Consider the following 19,395-nt stretch of genomic DNA (forward strand, 5'->3'; position numbering starts at 1 on the left):
GGCTTCTCAACCATTCTCCTCTCCCCATCGCTCCACTCCCATTGTCCTAGCTTCCAGACTCCACAGTTGTTCGTGACAGATGAATGGCCTGATGGCCTCTGAGGCCTCCCAGAGACCAGAGCATGTTCTCTGGGTTAGAATCAACAGGGGTAGAAGCTGATGGCAGACCGGTAGTGCACGGTGAGAAGGAGGATGGCATCAAGGTTTCCAGGCTGGGAGACTGGATGGGATGACACTCATAACTGGCATCAAGAATTAAGAAAGCGGAAACGTCTGGAAGTGACTTGGGCTAGGGAGAGCATGAGCTTGGAACCAAATATGTCCGGTTCGAAATGCCCAGGGCTGTGAACAAAACACCTCTGCAGGTAGTCTGAGGCTGTGCTTCTGAATTATTGCCTGCAGAGACGCACAGCGACAGATTAGTGCTACAGGGCCACGTGCCAGCAGCTAGCTCTTAGAATAAACTAATGAAATGACTGGAATAGTACTACAGGAACCAATGAAGGAGTACACTCACACATCACTGCCACAGGATATTGTGGGGGGAACAGAGAGATAATGAAAGCCCAACTGAGCCAACGCAAAACTCAGCCATCCTGCATCAGATTACAAAAACAAACACGCAGCAGGGTTTATCACTGCGGCTGCCTGGAAGCAACCTGTTCAGAAATCAGAGAGAGGAGCTGAAACAAAAGAGCAAAGAGGAGCCCATCAAAACAGGGAGTGGGGAAGGACCGTGTGCGTGGGGTCTGAGAAGCACTCAGGAGTATCCCAGGCCAGGCCACGGGCTCCCTGCAGACAGGCAGGCAGGCCCTCTTAGGGGAACTCAGGACTAGGACATAAGGAATTGCTCGTCATTTGTTCCCAGTACCAACCAGGAACAGTTGCAAATGATGTATACATAAATATAAATCCAAGTGGCTCAGCTTATATAAATATATAATACATATAACTTGTAATAATCACATTTTCACTCACTTTTCATTTTCTTTCTTCAAGAACAGAGAAAGAGCCGGTATGTGTTCTCTATTATGTTTTGGCAGAAAAAATAGCCGAGGAGCTGACTTAAGAGACAAAACCTACACTCTCTGTCCTCCGCTCAAGCCCTCTGACCTGGCTCCCACCCCATGCGGCCTCTTCTCCCGCAGGGCCAGCCTGGGCCTCGCACCCCCCGCCCCCCAGACCAGCCAGGTAGTTGCTGGGCCTTCGGCCACCTCCGTGAAGGCTGGAAGCGCTACCCCTTACCTCTCTACAGTGCAAACGCCCCTCCTCACCGAGGCCCTCAGTGGCAACCCCTCTGCAGTGCAGACCCTACCTTCCCACTGAAAGTGGGCTGCGATTTCCCCTGTACCCCCAGCACGCTCTGTTCCAGGGGTCATACATATCCTCCTGCCGGTGAGACTAGTTGTTCCTCATCCATCTCCTGCATCAGACTCTGAACTTCCTGAGTCTATGCTTTGTCTCCCTCAGTAGCAATCCAGTACAATAAATATTCATGGAGTGAGGGAATAGCCATCTTATCAGATACTTCCTCTTAATTGAGAGATATGCATCCATCAAGAATTAGTGTATTAGAAATTCTTGATTAAATCATATATAATAAAACTGTTGTTACAGCATACACTTGAGTAATAAAAATAACAGCAATAACCTAATAACATCTATTAAGCATCCCATGAAGTAGACAGACCTCGTCCCTGCTCAGCAGGCACACTCATCCCCTTTTTCCCTGAAATCCACCCCTACTCCCTTTCAGGGCATCTTTCTGATCTCAGTCAGGGCCTCCCTGTTCCCTCCATCCTGAAGACAGATTCTCAGAACTAGGGATTCGGGGCTCCAGGCATTAACCCCTGAATGGCCGTCTCTTCTGTTCCCAGCCTCCCTGCACCCACATCCAGAGGGTTTCAGCTCAGCTGCCCTGATTCTGAGGTCACCTTCTGCAGAGGGGTGCCCAGGGCACTGTGGAGGACCCTCCTCCCTGCTCCCCTCCTTCCACGGGTCCACAGATTCCTTCCATCTCTTATGCCAAGGGAGGAACCAGGCAACAGATGGTGACCCCAGCCCGAGTGCTCCCTCCACTCACAGGCATCTGAAGGCCGGATGGGTTTCCTAGGAAACTCAAGTGCCCCATACTGGTGATCCCCAGCCTCTCCCAAAGAGAGCACCAAGCAGGAAGGAGGAAGACAGAGGGGAAGACGAGACCGATGGGAAGCCGCAGGAGGAGCTCCATGCCTTCCTCCCAAGTATCCCCAGTGAAGCCAGACGCCTCACATCTCCCCTTCACCCCCCCAAGATGGCCACAGTCTCAGCATCTTCACAAAGTTTCGCTGCCCGTGCAATCCTCCCCCTCTCCCTTTCGGGGCTGTAACTACATGAACCCTCCTGGGGCCCCAGGACATGACAGCCTAAGTAAGCACTCACCAGCCTGCTTCTTCATCTGCCTCTCCCCTGCCCAGGAGTGGAGACCCGCTTCCTCCCTGCGTGGGGTTCAACCAGTTGTCTTCTAGGATTTTCCAACAACTAAGGACACCTTGTATGTGGATTCAAGCCCCCTTCCCCCTCCTCCCTTCTCAGGGTTGGAGGAGGGTGGTCTCCATCTGCTCGGTGGCTGTGTTGCATGCTTGGCTCCCTGGCATTGTCAGAGGGAGCGATCTGGGAGGAGAGAGGGGCTGTGTTTAACCATTGAGAGGGTTCCCCTGGTGGCAGGGGCACCGGCAGGTCTGGCCCCTCCTCGCCCTGCCTGAGGTCACGGGGTCTCAGCAGGAGTGGGGGATGGGGAACAACAATATCAGGTGGCCCCGATTCCCACCAGGGGAGGGGGCGGAGGGGGACACCTGGGTTTAGGATTAAGGATTTGGCTGAAAACAACTGTTTCCTGCCCAACACCCAGAACTAATCTATTGGTTGAAACCTGAACCACTGGGCTATTTATTAAGTTGGGAACAAGGGAAGGAGGGGGCAGGAAAGGAGAAAGAGGGAAGAGGTCTTTTTCCCTTGAGGTGCCCACCGTGAGTGTCCGGTGAACTTCTCATGCTCCCTCCAGGCTGCCAGGGGCCCAGAGCACGGGCAGGCACCTTGCTGCTCACAAGCCACCAGGCCGCTCATGAAGGCTGTGCCCACCCAGAACGTGTCCCCCTTCTGGGCAGGAGGTGCAGGCCCCTCATTGCGGGGGCAGAGCTGGTTGGGACACTAAGTGAACAGCGCTTGGACAGGGAGACCCGCTGCATGATTTTGCGTAGCTGATTTGTGTGGGTCTACCAAAAATCTTTTAACCTTCCGCTTATAATGGATCTTGGGTTATTTTTATTTATTTTTTCCCCATCACCACAATGCTTCAGTGAACATCCCTGTACATGTAATACAGAGGAAGTGGGGTGGCTGCCTTATCCTGTCTCTTTAACCCCACGCCAACTGGAACCTGAAATATATCTTAGCCTGGTATAGAGAGGCAGCCCGAAGTATAAGCGGCCAGGTCCACGGTCCAACCCTGGACATCCCACCGCACAAGCCAACAGTTGCTGGACACGCTGGGAGGGACTGTACCGGTGCTGCAATCCACCCGAGCCCGCTTTCTGACGTTCTCTGGGGCGGTGCATTTTCTCCACATTATTATCATTGCTTACTCGCTCATCCTCCAAGAGGCAGCACTAGGAAACACACATGGAATGGAAAAAACTCTCAAATGTAGCCAGTGCCGCTGCCTGTGAGCTGGTCAGACGCTGCACAGGGGCTGCCTTCGGTACGGTGTGTGGATATCTGTGAATTTCCATTATTCTGGCTCCACTCACTGCCACTGCTCACTGTTAACTGAGCTCTGACCAGGCTCCTTACAAAGACTAACAGGTAAAACAGACTATAAAGGAAACAGAAGTTAACAAGTAGGGTATGCAGACAGCCTCCAGCTTGGAGACACCAGCTAAAGAGACACAGGAAACAGCCTTCCCTCAGTGGGGGGAGAAATTCTGCCACCTCCAGGAAGAAGAAGAAGAGCCCCCACCTCCCCGTACCTCGAGCCCGCTCCTCATTTATGTCCATTTTCTACCCTCAGGGAGAGAGTTTCACAGCAATTAGACACACATCTTTTTCACAGCTGGAGGGAGAGGAGAGAGGGCTTGTGAAGCTTCCACCCCCTCCACGTGGGGGAGAAGAAAGCAGGATGGCAGAGCTGGCCCCCCTGCTGGCTGACAGCCTGTCAGCAAAGGCTAGAGAGGAAAGTGATCATAACCTATGGACATGATCCTGTGTGTGCAAGGGTGCAGCCCAAGGTCCGGGGAGGGCGGGGAGGGACCTGGGTTCGAAGGAAAGATAAGAGACTGGAGATAGACGGCCTGAAAGGGGGCTTGGATTTAGTATGAAAAGACCAGCTCCTGCTGCTGCTAAGTTGCTTCAGTCGTGTCCGACTCTGTGCAACCCCATAGACCGCAGCCCACCAGGCTCCCCCGTCCCTGGGATTCTCCAGGCAAGAACACTGGAGTGGGTTGCCATTTCCTTCTCCAATGCAGGAAAGTGAAAAGTGAGAGTGAAGTCGCTCAGTCGTGTCCGACTCTTAGCGACCCCATGGACTGCAGCCCACCAGGCTCCTCGGTCCATGGGATTTTCCAGGCAAGAGTACTGGAGTGGGTTGCCATTGCCTTCTCCAATGAAAAGACCTAGGGTTCCTCAAAACATGAAACACAGAATTACTATATGCCCCAGCAAACCACTCCTGGGTATACACCAAAGAACTACAGATATATGTCCACATGAGAACTTGTACATAAATGTGCACAGCAGCATAGCTGATCACAGACAAAAAGTGGAAACAACCTGAACGTCTATCAACTGAGGATGGATAAATAAAATCTATATATACCATGGAATATTATTTAACCACCAAAAAGGAATGATACAGAGAGACATGCTACAATGCGGCTGAACCTTGAGAACATCACGCTAAGTAAAAGAAGCCAGACACAAACGACCATGTATTGTACCATTCCATTAGTATGAAATGTCTGAAATAGGCAAATTTCCAGAAGTAGGAAATAGACTGATGATTGTCTAGGGCTAGAGGAAGACCAAGCTTCCCTGGTGGCTCAGATAGTAAAAAATCTGCCTGCAATGCAGGAGACCCGGGCTCGACCCCTGGGTCAGGAAGATGCCCTGGAGAAGAGAATGGCTACCAAACCAGTATTCTTGTCTGGAGAACTCCATGGACAGAGGACCTAGTGGGCTATAGTCCATGGGATCGCAAAGAGTTGGACACAACTGAGTGACTAACCCTCACTCCTTGAGAGAAAGACCACGGTCAGGCGGAGGAGAAGGGGCTGCTGATGGGTACGGAGATTCTTTGGTGGACGGAGAAGGTAATGAAAATGTTCTAAAATTAACTGTGGTGATTAGTGCCCAACTCTGTGAATATATTAAAAATCAGTGCATAATATTTTTTAAACTTATTTTTTAATTGAAGTATAGTTGATACGCAAGTTGTATACTTTATAATGGTAAATCGTATGGTATGTGAATTCTATCTCAATGAAACTATTGTTTAAAACATCAATGAGAAAAAAGGATTAACTACGTAAGACCTTGGAAGACTTTGTTAGAAAACGGTGATACTTCAATAAGGAAAATAAACGATTAAATTTATAAACGTAGCTTCAAATGTTCAAAGGAACTCAAGTTTATTAATGGACTCAAACAGATTATTAAAATTTATGAGATTTATAAAAAGAATTGTAAAGTTTATCAGTTGAAAGGTTTAAGAAAAAACTAGGTTTGGGGATCAATATATTGAATATTGAGTTTTTAAAAAAGACTTTGGGCTAACTCCTCGGATGCCACCCAGAACAAGTCGCAGTCTGCGCACTCCCCGCCTCCGCAGTAAGCTACAAAACGCTGTGCAGACACGGTGCTGCAGGAAGCGCAACCTGAGACCTCAGTCTCTCAGCAGCTCCCCCGAAGGGTGAGGGCTGTGCCCTAGTCAGCTTCTGTCCGGACCCCTGCTTCCGCACTCCAGTCACCGACCACTGCATTCCCAGGCTCCCTGAGCGGGCTGTCTGTTTGGAGCCAGGCCCCTGTCCATCTGAGGAGCTACCATCTGGATCCATCTGCTCACGATGTCACTCATGTTAAGCTGCTTACTCCACCCTCTCTTTGTGGGATTCCAGGCCCAGTTTCAACAGACCAGGGTTCTAAAGCCATTTGAAAACCACAGGATGAGCTCAAGCAGGAAAGAAAAGGGTGGGGGTCCAGGGAGAAGGCAGGCTGTTGGAGAAGCTTGGGGTGGGGAAAGAGGAAGGGCCTCCAGCCCCTTCACTGACTGTGAGCTTCTTGGGGCAGAGGGCGGCGTCCTCTCCTTTCCTGTGCTCTTCATAGAAATGAGCACCAGATGAAGGCAGAACAGGATCAACTAGGAACATGCAGCCCGGGGGAAACACGCCGGACAGCAATTCCGAGCCGCAGCCTCAAGAGGAAGGGGTGTACTGTGACCCGTCTGGCTCAGGAAGGGGGTGCAGAGTCGGGAGCCACATACCCGAGGTTCTCTCTAACCTCATGGTTCAGCAATTCGTTTACCCTCTCTCTCAGTCAGAGCCTTAGTTTGCTTGTCTTTGAATGGGTAATACACATTTATTACAATATTATTGTGACTACTAATTAAATGAGTTGATTTAATTCATTTTAAGTGAATTAATGTGCTAATGCATTTGTATAGCATCTAACGGGCTTCCCCTGTAGCTCAGTTGGTAAAGAACCGGCCTGCAATGCAGGAGACCCACGTTCAACCCCTGGGTTGGGAAGATCCCCTGGAGAAGGAAATGGTAACCCACTCCAGTATTCTTGCCTGGGAAATCCCATGGACAGAGGAGCATGGACAGTCCATGGGGTGGCGAGAGTCAGACACGACTTAGCAACTAAACCACCTCCACGATAGCATCTAACGCAAGGCCTGGCCCAAACTTGACTTTCAAAAGCTATTGGTTATTTCTTCTTCCCCACAAGTGACAGATGGTGCAATGCTTTGCTACATGGCTTTGGACAAGCTGGACTTTCAACCCTAGATGTGTCTTATAGATCTACAAAACACACGATGCCTGTGCTAATAACCATACCCTACTCTGGGGCCAAGGAGTCATTACTGTCTCATTGTACGGTCATCTGCACAAGTGCAGTCTACCGTGGACCAGACAGAAGGGCAGCTCCTGCGAGATTCCAGAGCAGCCAAAGCAGCCTTCGCTTCCCTCTCTCCTGCCTCAACCCTGCGTCCTGACCCAAAGCGCTAGGAACTCCTGGAGACCACTGCCCCACCCCCATTCCGCCCCTGCTCACCCAGCCTCTTCCACCAGCGGCCCCACGACCCATGACATCGACCACCCCAGGTGGGAGTCGACCTCAAAGGAGCCAGGTCCGTTCTTCTGAGGCTTCCATCCTGCTGCCAGTATTGGCCTAGCTGCTGATATTCCAAGGCAATGGCACCCCACTCCAGTACTCTTGCCTGGAAAATCCCACTGACGGAGGAGCCTGGTAGGCTGCAGTTCATGGGGTTGCTAAGAGTCAGACACGACTGAGCGACTTCACTTTCACTTTCACATTCCAAGGATAGCACATCCCTGGCTGCATTTTTAAGGTTCCTATCTGACACAACAGGGAGACGCAGGGAGGAAAGGACCAAGACAGCAAGAGGGAGCGGCATCTGTTCCCTCCCCTCCCTCCAGCCCTCTGCATTTACATCCAACTCAGACACTGGTCTGGGTCCAACTGCCGTCCTGGCAGGCTTCTGCAGGCTGGAGATGTGAAAATACAGGAGCGTGGAGGAGGGCGTGTGGGACAGACAGGGGACGGCCGTTCCCTGCGTTATGAGATGCGCTGTTTGTCTAGGGGTCTGCGGCTGAGCGCTGGCTATGATGCTTAGGCCAAGACACGGCCGGCTCCAGCGGTGGAGGGGAAAGCCGCGTTAACGCCCCCAGTGAGTGTACACACCTGTGTGTGGCAGGGCCTCTCTCTGCTGTAGTCTCTAGTCCTCCCGTTAGAATCAGAAACTCACGGGGTGACACGCTGTCTCAAACCCAGCAGCCCCACCTCCGGTATACAGGTGGGTTCAGCAGGGCGGCAGAAAGGCTGGGGTGGGGGGGCGGTGTGGAAGTGAGTGCATCGCCTCCACAGAGATGAGGCAGACGGCACACGTCACTGAGGCGACCAGCTCTCTCTGCGGTCACCGGTGGCTCCACACCCAGCCCTGCACACCTCAGCACCCAGGACAGGGTGGTAAGCATGGGTGCTGTCTCAGGGGCCCGGAGTTGGTCCTGGGGAGAGAGTTCCCAGTGAAGCCCCACGGCCCGCCCCCGATCATCTCCCAGCCGTGGTCCTGCTCCCCCCATGGCCAGGGAGGCCCGCTGCAGTGCTTCTGGAGGCAGAAGGCCCGGCACCTGGCAGGGAGACTGAGGGGTGTGAATGCAATTAACCAAATGACGCCGTCTGAGACACCGAAGGCCTGCGGAGGACGGTGGTTCCTCTGCCTGCGTCAGAGGGCAGGTGTCTGCTCCGAGCGCCTGGCAGGCCCAGGAGCTGAGGCACCGAGGGAGGGAGAGGTTAGTCTGAGCAGGGCAGGTGCTCACGCTGGCGGAGGGGGAGGGCGGAGCGGGAGGGCGGAGCGGGAGGACGGAGGGGCCATGTGCGGGAGCAGACGCTGGGGTGGGCCCCAGATGGCTATGGCCCGGAACAAGAGGAGAGCCAGAGAGGAGGAGGGCAGACAGACAGACGACTTACTCATCTGAGGCGTCCCAAGCAGAGACACAAAATCAGATTTCTACCTAGAACCTGGCTGGAGTCCTGCTCAGAATCATCTGTGCAGCCCAGCCCACCCTGAGAATGCTCTGCAGCCCCGAAGTCAATCGGCCAGCTGTGTGGTCCCAGAGCTGCAGGACGGCCGGGGTTCCATCCTGGTGAGGGCACTTTCTCAGACATGAGCGCTGAGCACACTCCTTCACTTGTTGTGACACCAGTAAAACGTGGTAACAATGTGCCCCATTTCACAGAATTGCCGTGCAGAGGATTACAAGGAACACGCCGAGTGCGGGCAGCCAGGGAGCCCTCCAGGGCTGATTCAGGCAAGGCTGACTGTTACCATCCTCTAAAGAGCCTGCTCAGTCCTCCTCTCAGAACTTCCTGGGCCCTCAGTAGCCATATGTGTGTACTCTTGTTTTCTTCTTTTTTTAAGTTTCCCAGTCAATCTGAAAGTCCTCTGATCCTTTGACCCTTCATGATGCCTCAGACTGGAGGAGGCCCTGTGGCATCCCAGCAAGAAAAATGGCTCACAATTCAGGACATCTGAGTCCTAATATGAGCTCTGTTGGGAATTCATTTTGTGGATGTTAGAGAAATAACTTCTTGAGCCTCAGTTTATCCATCAGTCAAATGGGAATGCTGTCACCAGCTGCTGCTGCTGCTGCTAAGTCACTTCAGTCGAGTCCGACTCTGTGTGACCCCATAGAAGGCAGCCTACCAGGCTCCGCCGTCCCTGGGATTCTCCAGGCAAGAACACTGGAGTGGAATGCCATTTCCTTCTCCAATGCATGAAAGTGAAAAGTGAAAGTGAAGTCGCTCAGTCATGTCTGACTCTAGCGACCCCATGGACTGCAGCCCACCAGGCTCCTCCATTCCTGGGATTCTCCAGGCAAAAGTACTGGAGTGGGGTGCCATTGCCTTCTCTGACTGACACCAGCCTTGCCCTCATAACAGAATTTTCATGAAAGTCAAATGACACAACTAATCTAAACAAATGCACTATAAAAATAAAAGCTCTGAACTAATATGGGCTTGCAGATGAGACTGGAAGTGTCCAGAGGTAGGAACTAGAACAGGTTTGCCCTGCATCAGGCAGGCTGTGGCAGGGTAGGACTCCAGCTGCCAGTCAGATGGACCGCTGGACAGGGACACTGCTGTCATCAGAGAAGCGGGTTCCTCAGGGAGGCATCTGGTTGGGCAACCCTGAGTGTGTGTGCCCAGCGAGGAGGGCGGAGGGGCCTTTGGAGGGAGCACAGAGATACAAAGTAGGGAGGGTGCAAGTGCCAAGAGAGAGGGCACAGCGACCCACAGCTGGACCAGCCCCTGATTCTGCACACACCTGGGGTCTGTTCCTATGCTGTGCCACAGATACTAACATGCCGGTTATAATAACCTATGCATTATTTTTGCAACCAGAGTCCTCCAAATACAAAGCAAAAAAACCCTGGTGTCCCCCTGCTACTGCCAGTATGTTTAAGTTCAGTCTTCAGTAACAACGATCAGGTGAAAAAGTCCTGTGGTCAGATGGATTTCCCAGGTGGTCCCTGAAACCTGACACTGTTCTAGGGCAAGCTGCAGATCTAGAAGAACCCCCACAGAAACTACCTTCATAAAACAGGTATATCCAAGCCACTGTTGCTATGACAAGTAATAACTTTCATATACTAAATACCTACTCTAAGCCTACTATATGCCAGGCACAGTATAGGGCTCCTTTATGTTTCATCTTGACCACAAGATATTCCTTATTACCCCCATGTAGACAGCTAGAGTGGCTTGAAACTTTCCTACAGTCACAAAGCAAGGAGAGCTGGATTTTGTCCAGAGCCCAAATCCATGTTATCAGCATATCCCGTTCCTAACTTCCAGCTCCCTCCCTGCCTGCATCCTCCCAGCCCAAATCCCCAACTCTTTCTGGGAGGAAAGGGAACTGGAGCAATGAGGCAGAGATACCCACACTCAAGAATGGGGCAACACTTCTCTGTTCAGGCTTCCAGGACAGACTCCCTCAGCCCAGAAGCCTCCAGGCTGCTTGTTTGTGGTTCAGTACCAATTACTCCTTGGTTAAAACTGTAGCCCTTAATTTTTGCACATCCTCCTCTGACATTCCTGCCTGGAGATTGAAGTAGGAGCAGCAGCATTTTATCCCAGAATGGAACAATGCAGACCCTGGACACAGGGTGTGGCTTCAGTGACGTCAGCTTCAGCCACGAACTGTGCCCTGGACAGCTGTCCATCCACCAGGGCCCCCTGCCCGCCCAGAGAAGGGGTTCTCACAAGGCCCTGCATATGCTGGTGCTGTCATTCAGGAGGCTCCCGGGTTGCAGAGGCCAGGCTAAGAGGGGTGCAGGTCACAAACACAGCTGTTCCCCAGTTTTCAAAAGAGGTGAACAGTCGGGACAATATGCAGGACTAATGCCGGCTCACCACGTCTGCTGGAGGAAAAGGAATGGTACTTCCCCAAAGTCAGCCTCCGGCCAAGGACAGCCTTGCAGCCTGGCTCTGTGGCCCACTCTGGGGAGGAGGATGGAGCTGTCCCTCAGAGCCAGAAACTTCTCTCATCAAAGAGAAGGGGCAGGAGGCAAGAATTGCCCCCACCCCGCCCCAGAGCCAGGGAGCCAGGCACTCACCGTCTCTGCCTCATTCAGTCTCCTTTCCGTAACGCCAGAGGGGGCTCCCTTCCCGGCTGCAGAGACAAGGAAAACTCCGGCGTCCCAAACTGCACAGAAGTCAGTCAACCTGTCACAAAGCAAACACAAAGGAGAACCCGGGGTCACTCGAGGAAAGAAAAAGAAAAGGCTTTGTGCTCTGAGGCTTGTTCATTCACTGGAAATTACATCTTTGTCTACACCCGTTTGCACAGTTTCACATAGCATAAGAGCATCTTTGTTCACAGAAATGCAAAGCACTCTGCAAGAAATGGGAGAGATTCTGCAAGGTGCTAGACTCTGGACTCTGGGGAAGGAAGGTCGGCTCTCTGTCTCTCCATAAGGTCGTTATTGTGAATTGACACCATAATCAAATTGCAGAATCCTTAGTCACCTAAAGGAGGGAAGCCATATCTCAAAGAATTTCTCCTACACCCGAGGAAGAATTTACCCAATAATTATTTCATTACTTTTCTTACTTAAGTATTATGTTTTTCTTCCCCATCTACAGATAATCAAACTGAGTTCATCATAAATAAACTGCACATTAAAAGGAGACCTAATTTTGGTGTTAGGAGACATGGGTTTTAGGTCCTAGCTTTTTTTATTCTTTAGGGTGGGGTCGCAGAGTGTAGGACACAACTGAGCGACTGAACAGCAACACTTCCCTACATGTAATGCATTTTCCTCATCTGTAAAATGGGGAGAATGTACGGGACAGTGCATCAGATCACCAGACCATTAGTTGGCATTTCAAATGTTCAGGTCCCAGGTCTGATCCTTTGGGGCAATCATTTAGCCTTTCTCAGTACAGATAACATACTTCAATCATTTGCTTTAACATTAAAATGTGTCTGTAGAAAATGGTAACATCCACCTGTGTGGAGGGGAGTGTGGCAATATCTATCAAAAGAAGTGTGCATTTACTTTTTGGCCCAGCAGTCTCAGTTCTAGGAATCTTTTCGAAATACATCCTGCATGATGCCCATGTTGTGACCTCGAGGGTTACTGTTAAGTGAAAAAAACCATGATAGGAAAAAGTGTCTTTAATATGCTATCATTTAAGAAAGGAAGAACAAATGCAAATATATATATATATATATTTTGAAAAGACAAGAAAAGGATAAAGCATAAAATAAAATTTAAAGGACCTGGGGGAAAGGGAAGAATAATGTGGAGGGAACAGGGACACTGAATACATCTTGTTTTGTGGGTTTGCTTTGAAACATGTCAGTATTTGACATAATAATAAGGCACAATATTTCTTAAAGAAATTCCTAAAATGAAAGTGTAGCAAATGAGTCTATGTGTCCAGTTGGTTGGTATAGCTACACATAGAGAAACTCAAACATGGCAATTTGGCTGTATATCATTAGAGGGATACACCTTAATAAAAAGAACTGCCCCATCCCTCATCCCCCCACCCAATACCCTAAATTGTTTTCCGTAATCATATTATTGATGAAGATATGGTGTTTTAATTGTTGTCATTCTGAGACTTTTGTATGTATATTGTGGGATAAACCAAATGAGTGATAATATTTATATTACTGAAAAATAAGAGTTTCTTGTTGAAAGAAGAAATAAATGTAAGCTTGATGAGATCAAGTTAAAATTTTGTAGTCCTGAGTATGAACTGGGAGTATCAGGATGAACTCCATGTTTTACCTACATCCATACACACACACACACACACACACACACACACTTCCTGCTGCTACTGCTAAATCACTTCAGTCGTGTCCAACTCTGCGCGACCCCATAGACGGAAGCCCACCAGGCTCCCCCTTCCCTGGGTTTCTCCAGGCAAGAACACTGGAGTGGGCTGCCATTTCCTTCTCCAATGCATGAAAGTGAAAAGTGAAAGTGAAGTCACTCAGTCGTGTCTGACTCTTAGCGACTCCATGGACTGCAGCCCACCAGGCTCCTCCATCCATGGGATTTTCCAGGCAAGAGTCCTGGAGTGGGGTGCCATTGCCTTCTCCCCACACACTTCCTAGCCAGGCCTAGAAACAAGGATCGTCCTAGAAGGAATGAGTATGCCCAGAATCAGATTATGAACTCTATGTACCATCGCCTAAAGGAATCAGGCTTTCTTGGAGGAAGGTCTGATACAGCAAATGTGTAAGTTGAGTCCAGAACATCTTGTCACATCATAAAAGCAAACAAAGTGTTAATGATTTCTAGAGTTACAGCAAAAAGATTCAGAAGCTACCCAGCCTAGGATGTCCCTGGTTAAGTTGAGAATTAAAACAGAATCATGGCTACAATAGGTTGAAACATAACAAATGTGTTTAAATCTTATAAATCCCCAATAAGATTCTTTAAAACCCCAGATAACCCATGAGTCACCTTTTAGGGATGCTAGGAACATAGTTCATCATTTTAAAATCTGGTCAATAAAGCCAAAGGGGGAGGAGTGGGCAGCATCATTGCTGAGACAAGGCTGGCTTTGTACTAATCACTGTTGAAGAGAGTGATGGATGCATCAGGTCCATTACAGTAGTACTCTCTCCTGGTTGTAAAACATTTTCAAAATAAAGGAAAACTTTAAATGATAGAACAGGTTGAGAAATGAGAAATCTTAGAATGCTAATTCTTGAAACTTTAGAATCTAAAGTTATTTAATCCTAACAATAATCCTATATGGTAGCCAAGGATACAGACATTATTATCCCCACTTTGCACTGCAAGAAATAAGTGTAAAGAATCCCTTGAGTCAGGAGTCAAGCCCACACATTCTTGTTCCAAAGTTCATTATTTACCAGTTGCTTCTTCAATATTCTCATCTTTTATATCTGCATTAGTAAAACGTTCATTGCCTATATGAGGTTAATGGGAGCTACCAAGAGAAAAGTCCTTGGAAAACAAACCTTTGTATATATATCTTTCTGTCACTTGAAAACTGGGGACCAGATTTGTCCTATGTAGTAGTTGTTCTGAGGATCCAGTGGGAACTGTGATTTGAAGATGGACAGATACCAAGAGAGAGAAACAGAGAACCCTTAAAGATGACTGAGATTACAATTACCCCAATGCCTTCACCATCACTCACAGGACGTGAGGGTTAAATGAGAAGTGAGGCTTGAACTCAGGATATAGACTCCAGCTGACCCAGGAATAGGATGGTCCTCGATATCCGATGCTCTGGGGATGATCAGGGATCAAGAAAGATACCTGACACCCTGTAAACTGCAAGAGCGGCTTGGAGTCACAGGTGGGTGGGGTCCCTGGTCAGGTGGCTGGGCATCTTGGGCACTGCCTCCAGATTCCAGAAGGCCAGACACCTGCTGGGTTCCCTGAATGAGGCCCGGGCTGGAGGGAGTGCGGTGGGCAGTGGAACATGGCTTTCTAGTGACAAGAAGGCAGAGCATGTCAGACACGGGGGAGGGCCTGGGGCCGCTCACCAGCTCCCAACTGCTCTCTCTTGGCATTCATAATCCTAATGTCTGCCTGGAGAGGACTCACAGGTCTCTTCTCAGCAACTGTTTATTCCCAGATTGTCCTTCCCTCTGCCACAGAAGAAAAGTGTGTCTCTAACACTTTTCACCTTGGAATTTCATACTATAAGTGCTTATTTCTGGAGAAGTACAAAGTCAGACTTCTCCGGGATGCTGGTTCATGTGTCCCAAAGAAGGCTGAGCACCGAAGAACTGATGCTTTTGAACTGTGGTGTTGGAGAAGACTCTCAAGAGTCCCTTGGACAGCAAGGAGATCAAATGAGTCCATCCTAAGGAGATCAGTCCTGAATATTCACTGGAAGGACTGATGCTGAAGCTGAAACTCCAATACTTTGGCCCCTGATGGGAAGAGAACTCATTCATTGGAAAAGACCCTGATGCTGGGAAAGACTGAAGGTGGGAGGAGAAGGGGGCTACAGAGGATGAGATAGTCGGATGGCCTCATCGACTCAATGAACATGAGTTTGAACAAACTCCGGGAGATAGTGAGGGAGAGGGAAGCCTGGTGTGCTGCAGTCCGTGGGGTTGCAAAGAATGAGACACAACTGAGCGACCGAACAACAATTCCCTTGGATATTTAGTCAGCTCACAGAACAAGGACTTTCTCTGTCTCTTGCTTGAGGTTCTTTCTTAAACATTTAAAAAACTACTTGGTACTTTGAATAGGTAATCCTTTCACATGACATGAAACCCAAAACTTACAAGGGTTCACAGTAAAAGTAGAGCATATATAAGGAAACTTCCATCCCGAGACTGTCCTGCAGGTTCCCAGTCCCACTGAGAGCCTCTCCCCTGCCAGCTACTCTTAACAGTGTTTTGTATTCCTCCCATAGACTTTCTACGTATACATAGATACTCTTTAAAAATTATAGCATACTATACATATTTTGCAAACAAAGCTAGTGGAGGTGATGGAATTCCAGTTGAGTTATTCCAAATCCTGAAAGATGATGCTGTGAAAGTGCTGCACTCAATATGCCAGCAAATTTGGAAAACTCAGCAGTGGCCACAGGACTGGAAAAGGTCAGTTTTCATTCCAATGCCAAAGAATGCTCAAACTACCGCACAACTGCAGTCATCTCACACGCTAGTAAAGTAATGCTCAAAATTCTCCAAGCCAGGCTTCAGCAATATGTAAACCATGAACTTCCTGATGTTCAAGCTGGTTTTAGAAAAGGCAGAGGAACCAGAGATCAAATTGCCAACATCCTCTGGATCATCGAAAAAGGAAGAGAGTTCCAGAAAAGCATCTATTTCTGCTTTATTGACTATGCCAAAGCCTTTGACTGTGTGGATCACAATCAACTGTGGAAAATTCTGAAAGAGATGGGAATACCAGACCACCTGATCTGCCTCTTGAGAAATTTGTATGCAGGTCAGGAAGCAACAGTTAGAACTGGACATGGAACAACAGACTGGTTCCAAACAGGAAAAGGAGTACGTCAAGGCTGTATATTGTCACCCTGTTTATTTAACTTATATGCAGAGTACATCATGAGAAACGCTGGGCTGGAAGAAACACAAGCTGGAATCAAGATTGCCGGGAGAAATATCAATAACCTCAGATATGCAGATGACACCACCCTTAGGCAGAAAGTGAAGAGGAACTCAAAAGCCTCTTGATGAAGGTGAAAGTGGAGAGTGAAAAAGTTGGCTTAAAGCTCAACATTCAGAAAACGGAGATCATGGCATCCGGTCCCATCACTTCATGGGAAATAGATGGGGAAACAGTGGAAACAGTGTCAGACTTTATTTTTCTGGGCTCCAAAATCACTACAGATAGTGACTGCAGCCATGAAATTAAAAGACGCTTACTCCTTGGAAGGAAAGTTATAACCAACCTAGATAGCATATTCAAAAGCAGAGACATTCCTTTGCCAACAAAGGTTTGTCTAGTCAAGGCTATGGTTTTTCCTGTGGTCATGTATGGATGTGAGAGTTGGACTGTGAAGAAGGCTGAGCGCCAAAGAACTGATGCTTTTGAACTGTGGTGTTGGAGAAGACTCTTGAGAGTCCCTTGGACTGCAAGGAGACCCAACCAGTCCATTCTGAAGGAGATCAGCCCTGGGATTTCTTTGGAAGGAATGATGCTAAAGCTGAAACTCCAGTACTTTGGCCACCTCATGTGAAGAGTTGACTCATTGGAAAAGACTCTGATGCTGGGAGAGATTGGGGGCAGGAGGAGAAGGGGATGACAGAGGATGAGATGGCTGGATGGCATCACTGACTCGATGGACATGAGTCTGAGTGAACTCCAGGAGTTGGTGATGGACAGGGAGGCCTGGTGTGCTGCGATTCATGGGGTCGCAAAGAGTCAGACACAACTGAGCGACTGATCTGATCTGATACATATTTTCTTCAAACTTGTCTTTTTGAGTTAATATCTTAGGTATCTTTCAGTATTAGTTCGTATGAAACTGCCTTATTACTTCTAGCAGGTGTATAGTATTCTACTGTATGAAAAAAATATATATAATAATCCTCTACTGATAGACATTCAGAATGTTTGTAATCACTGAACATGGAAAATTGCTGTGATACATTATCTTTGGATAAATATGATTTCTCTTATTTGTAAGATTATTTTTAGGGTAAATTCTCAGATGCATAAGTCCTAGGCCAAATGTAATGTGGCTACTCCATGAAAGTTTGCACAATTTAAACTCCCATGAGCAATTTATAAAGGTTCCTGCTTCCCATTTCTTCTCCAACATGCTATGTTATTATTATTTTTAAAACCTCTGACCATCAGATGCCCACAAATTGGCATCCATTTGTGGTTCTTTTATTATAAGTGAGGTTAAGCAATTTTCTTTTCTTTGAATTATTATATTCTTTGCCCATTTCTCTACTGGGTAGTTGGTTTATTCTTGTCAGTTTGAAGGAACTCTTTCCACTTTTTTTCTTAGAACACAGATTTTTTAAATTCAAAATTATATAGAGTTTACTTGTAAAGAAAGATTTTTTTAAAATTAAAGATTCCTTTCTTATAATTACCATATTAATGGTTATTTAACACCACATTAGTATGTTAAATTTACTATAACATTTTCAGCCAGTAGCCTGTTTACGTATATTTGTTTTTTTACCTTTTACAGTGTTGTGTTGGTTTCTGTCATACAGCAACGTGAACCAGCCATAATTATGCATCTATCCCCTTCCTCCCTGCCCTCCCCACCTCCCCAGCCCGTTCCTCCAGGTCATCCCAGAGCAACAGGCTGGGCTCCGTCTGCTGCACAGCAACTTTTCACCAGCTGTCCGCCTTACACCTGGTGGTGTATATATGCTGATTCTACTTTCTCCTTTCGTCCCCTTCTCTTCCTCCCCCGCTGTGTCCACAAGCCCATCCTCTACACCTGCATCTCCATTCCTTCCCTGCAAATAGGTTAATCAATACAATTTTTCTAGATTCCATATGTGTGTGAATATATGATCTTTGTTTTTCTCTTTCTGACTTACTTCACTCTGTCCACCTCACTAGAACTGACTCAAATTCATTCTTTTTTATGGTTAATATTCCATTGTATAAATACACCACATCTTTATCCATTCAACTGTCAGTGGACATCTAGGTTGCGTCCATGTCCTGGCTACTGTAAATGGTGCTGCTGTGAACACTGGGGTACAGGCTTTTTCAATTTATGGTTCTCTCAGGGTATAGGCCCAGGAGTGGGTTACTGGGTCATATGGTAATTTCTAGTTTTTTTAAGAAATCTCCATACTGTTCTCCGTAATGGCTCTATCAGTTTACACCCCCACCAACAGTATAGGAGGGTTCCCTTTTCTCTACATCCTTTCCAGCATTGATTGTAGATTTTTTGATGATGGCCATTCTGAATGGTGTGAGGTGATACCTCATTGTAGTTTTGATTTGCATTTCTCTAATAAGGAAAGTTATGACCAACCTAGATAGCACGTTAAAAAGCAGAGACATTACTTTGCCAACAAAGCTCCGTTTAGTCAAGGCTATGGTTTTTTCAGTGGTCATATACGGATGTGAGAGTTGGACTATAAAGAAAGCTGAGCACTGAAGAATTGATGCTTTTGAACTATGGTGTTGGAGAAGACTCTTGAGAGTCCCTTGGACTGCAAGGAGATCCAACCAGTCTATCCTAAAGGAGATCAGTCCTGGGTGTTCATTGGAAGGACTGATGCAGAAGCTGAAACTCCAATACTTTGGCCACCTGATGTGAAGAGCTGACTCATTGGAAAAGATCCTGATGCTGGGAGGGATTGGGGGCAGGAGGACAAGGGGACGACAGAGGATGACATGGCTGGATGGCATCACTGACTCGATGGACATGAGTTTAGGTAAACTCCAGGAGTTGGTGATGGACAGGGAGGCCTGGCGTGCTGCAATTCATGGGGTTGCAGAGTCGGACAAAACTAAGCGACTGAACTGAACTGAATAATTAGTGATGTTCAGCATCTTTTCATGTGTTTATTGGCCATCTGTATGTCTTCTTTGGAGAAGAAGATATTTTTTTGACTGGGTTGTTTGTTTTTCTAATATTGAACTGTAT

General features: G+C 48.0%; 1 protein-coding gene across 11 annotated transcripts in view; it reads right to left on the bottom strand.

Annotated features, from left to right (window-relative positions):
* NFASC (neurofascin) overlaps positions 1-19,395 on the bottom strand; it is a 201,324-nt gene that overhangs the window by 88,251 nt on the left and 93,678 nt on the right. For all 11 annotated transcript variants that reach the window (XM_086345654.1, XM_086345649.1, XM_086345648.1 and 8 more), the window contains one exon: positions 11,394-11,502. In XM_086345654.1, coding sequence (XP_086201780.1) covers positions 11,394-11,502 — 109 coding nt within the window. The remainder of the gene's footprint in view (positions 1-11,393; positions 11,503-19,395) is intronic.

The sequence above is a fragment of the Bos grunniens genome, chromosome 16 (assembly GCF_055505025.1).
Source record: "Bos grunniens cultivar Pamir isolate PY7600 chromosome 16, Bosgru_T2T1.0, whole genome shotgun sequence".
In the NCBI taxonomy this organism is placed as follows: Eukaryota; Metazoa; Chordata; class Mammalia; order Artiodactyla; family Bovidae; genus Bos; species Bos grunniens.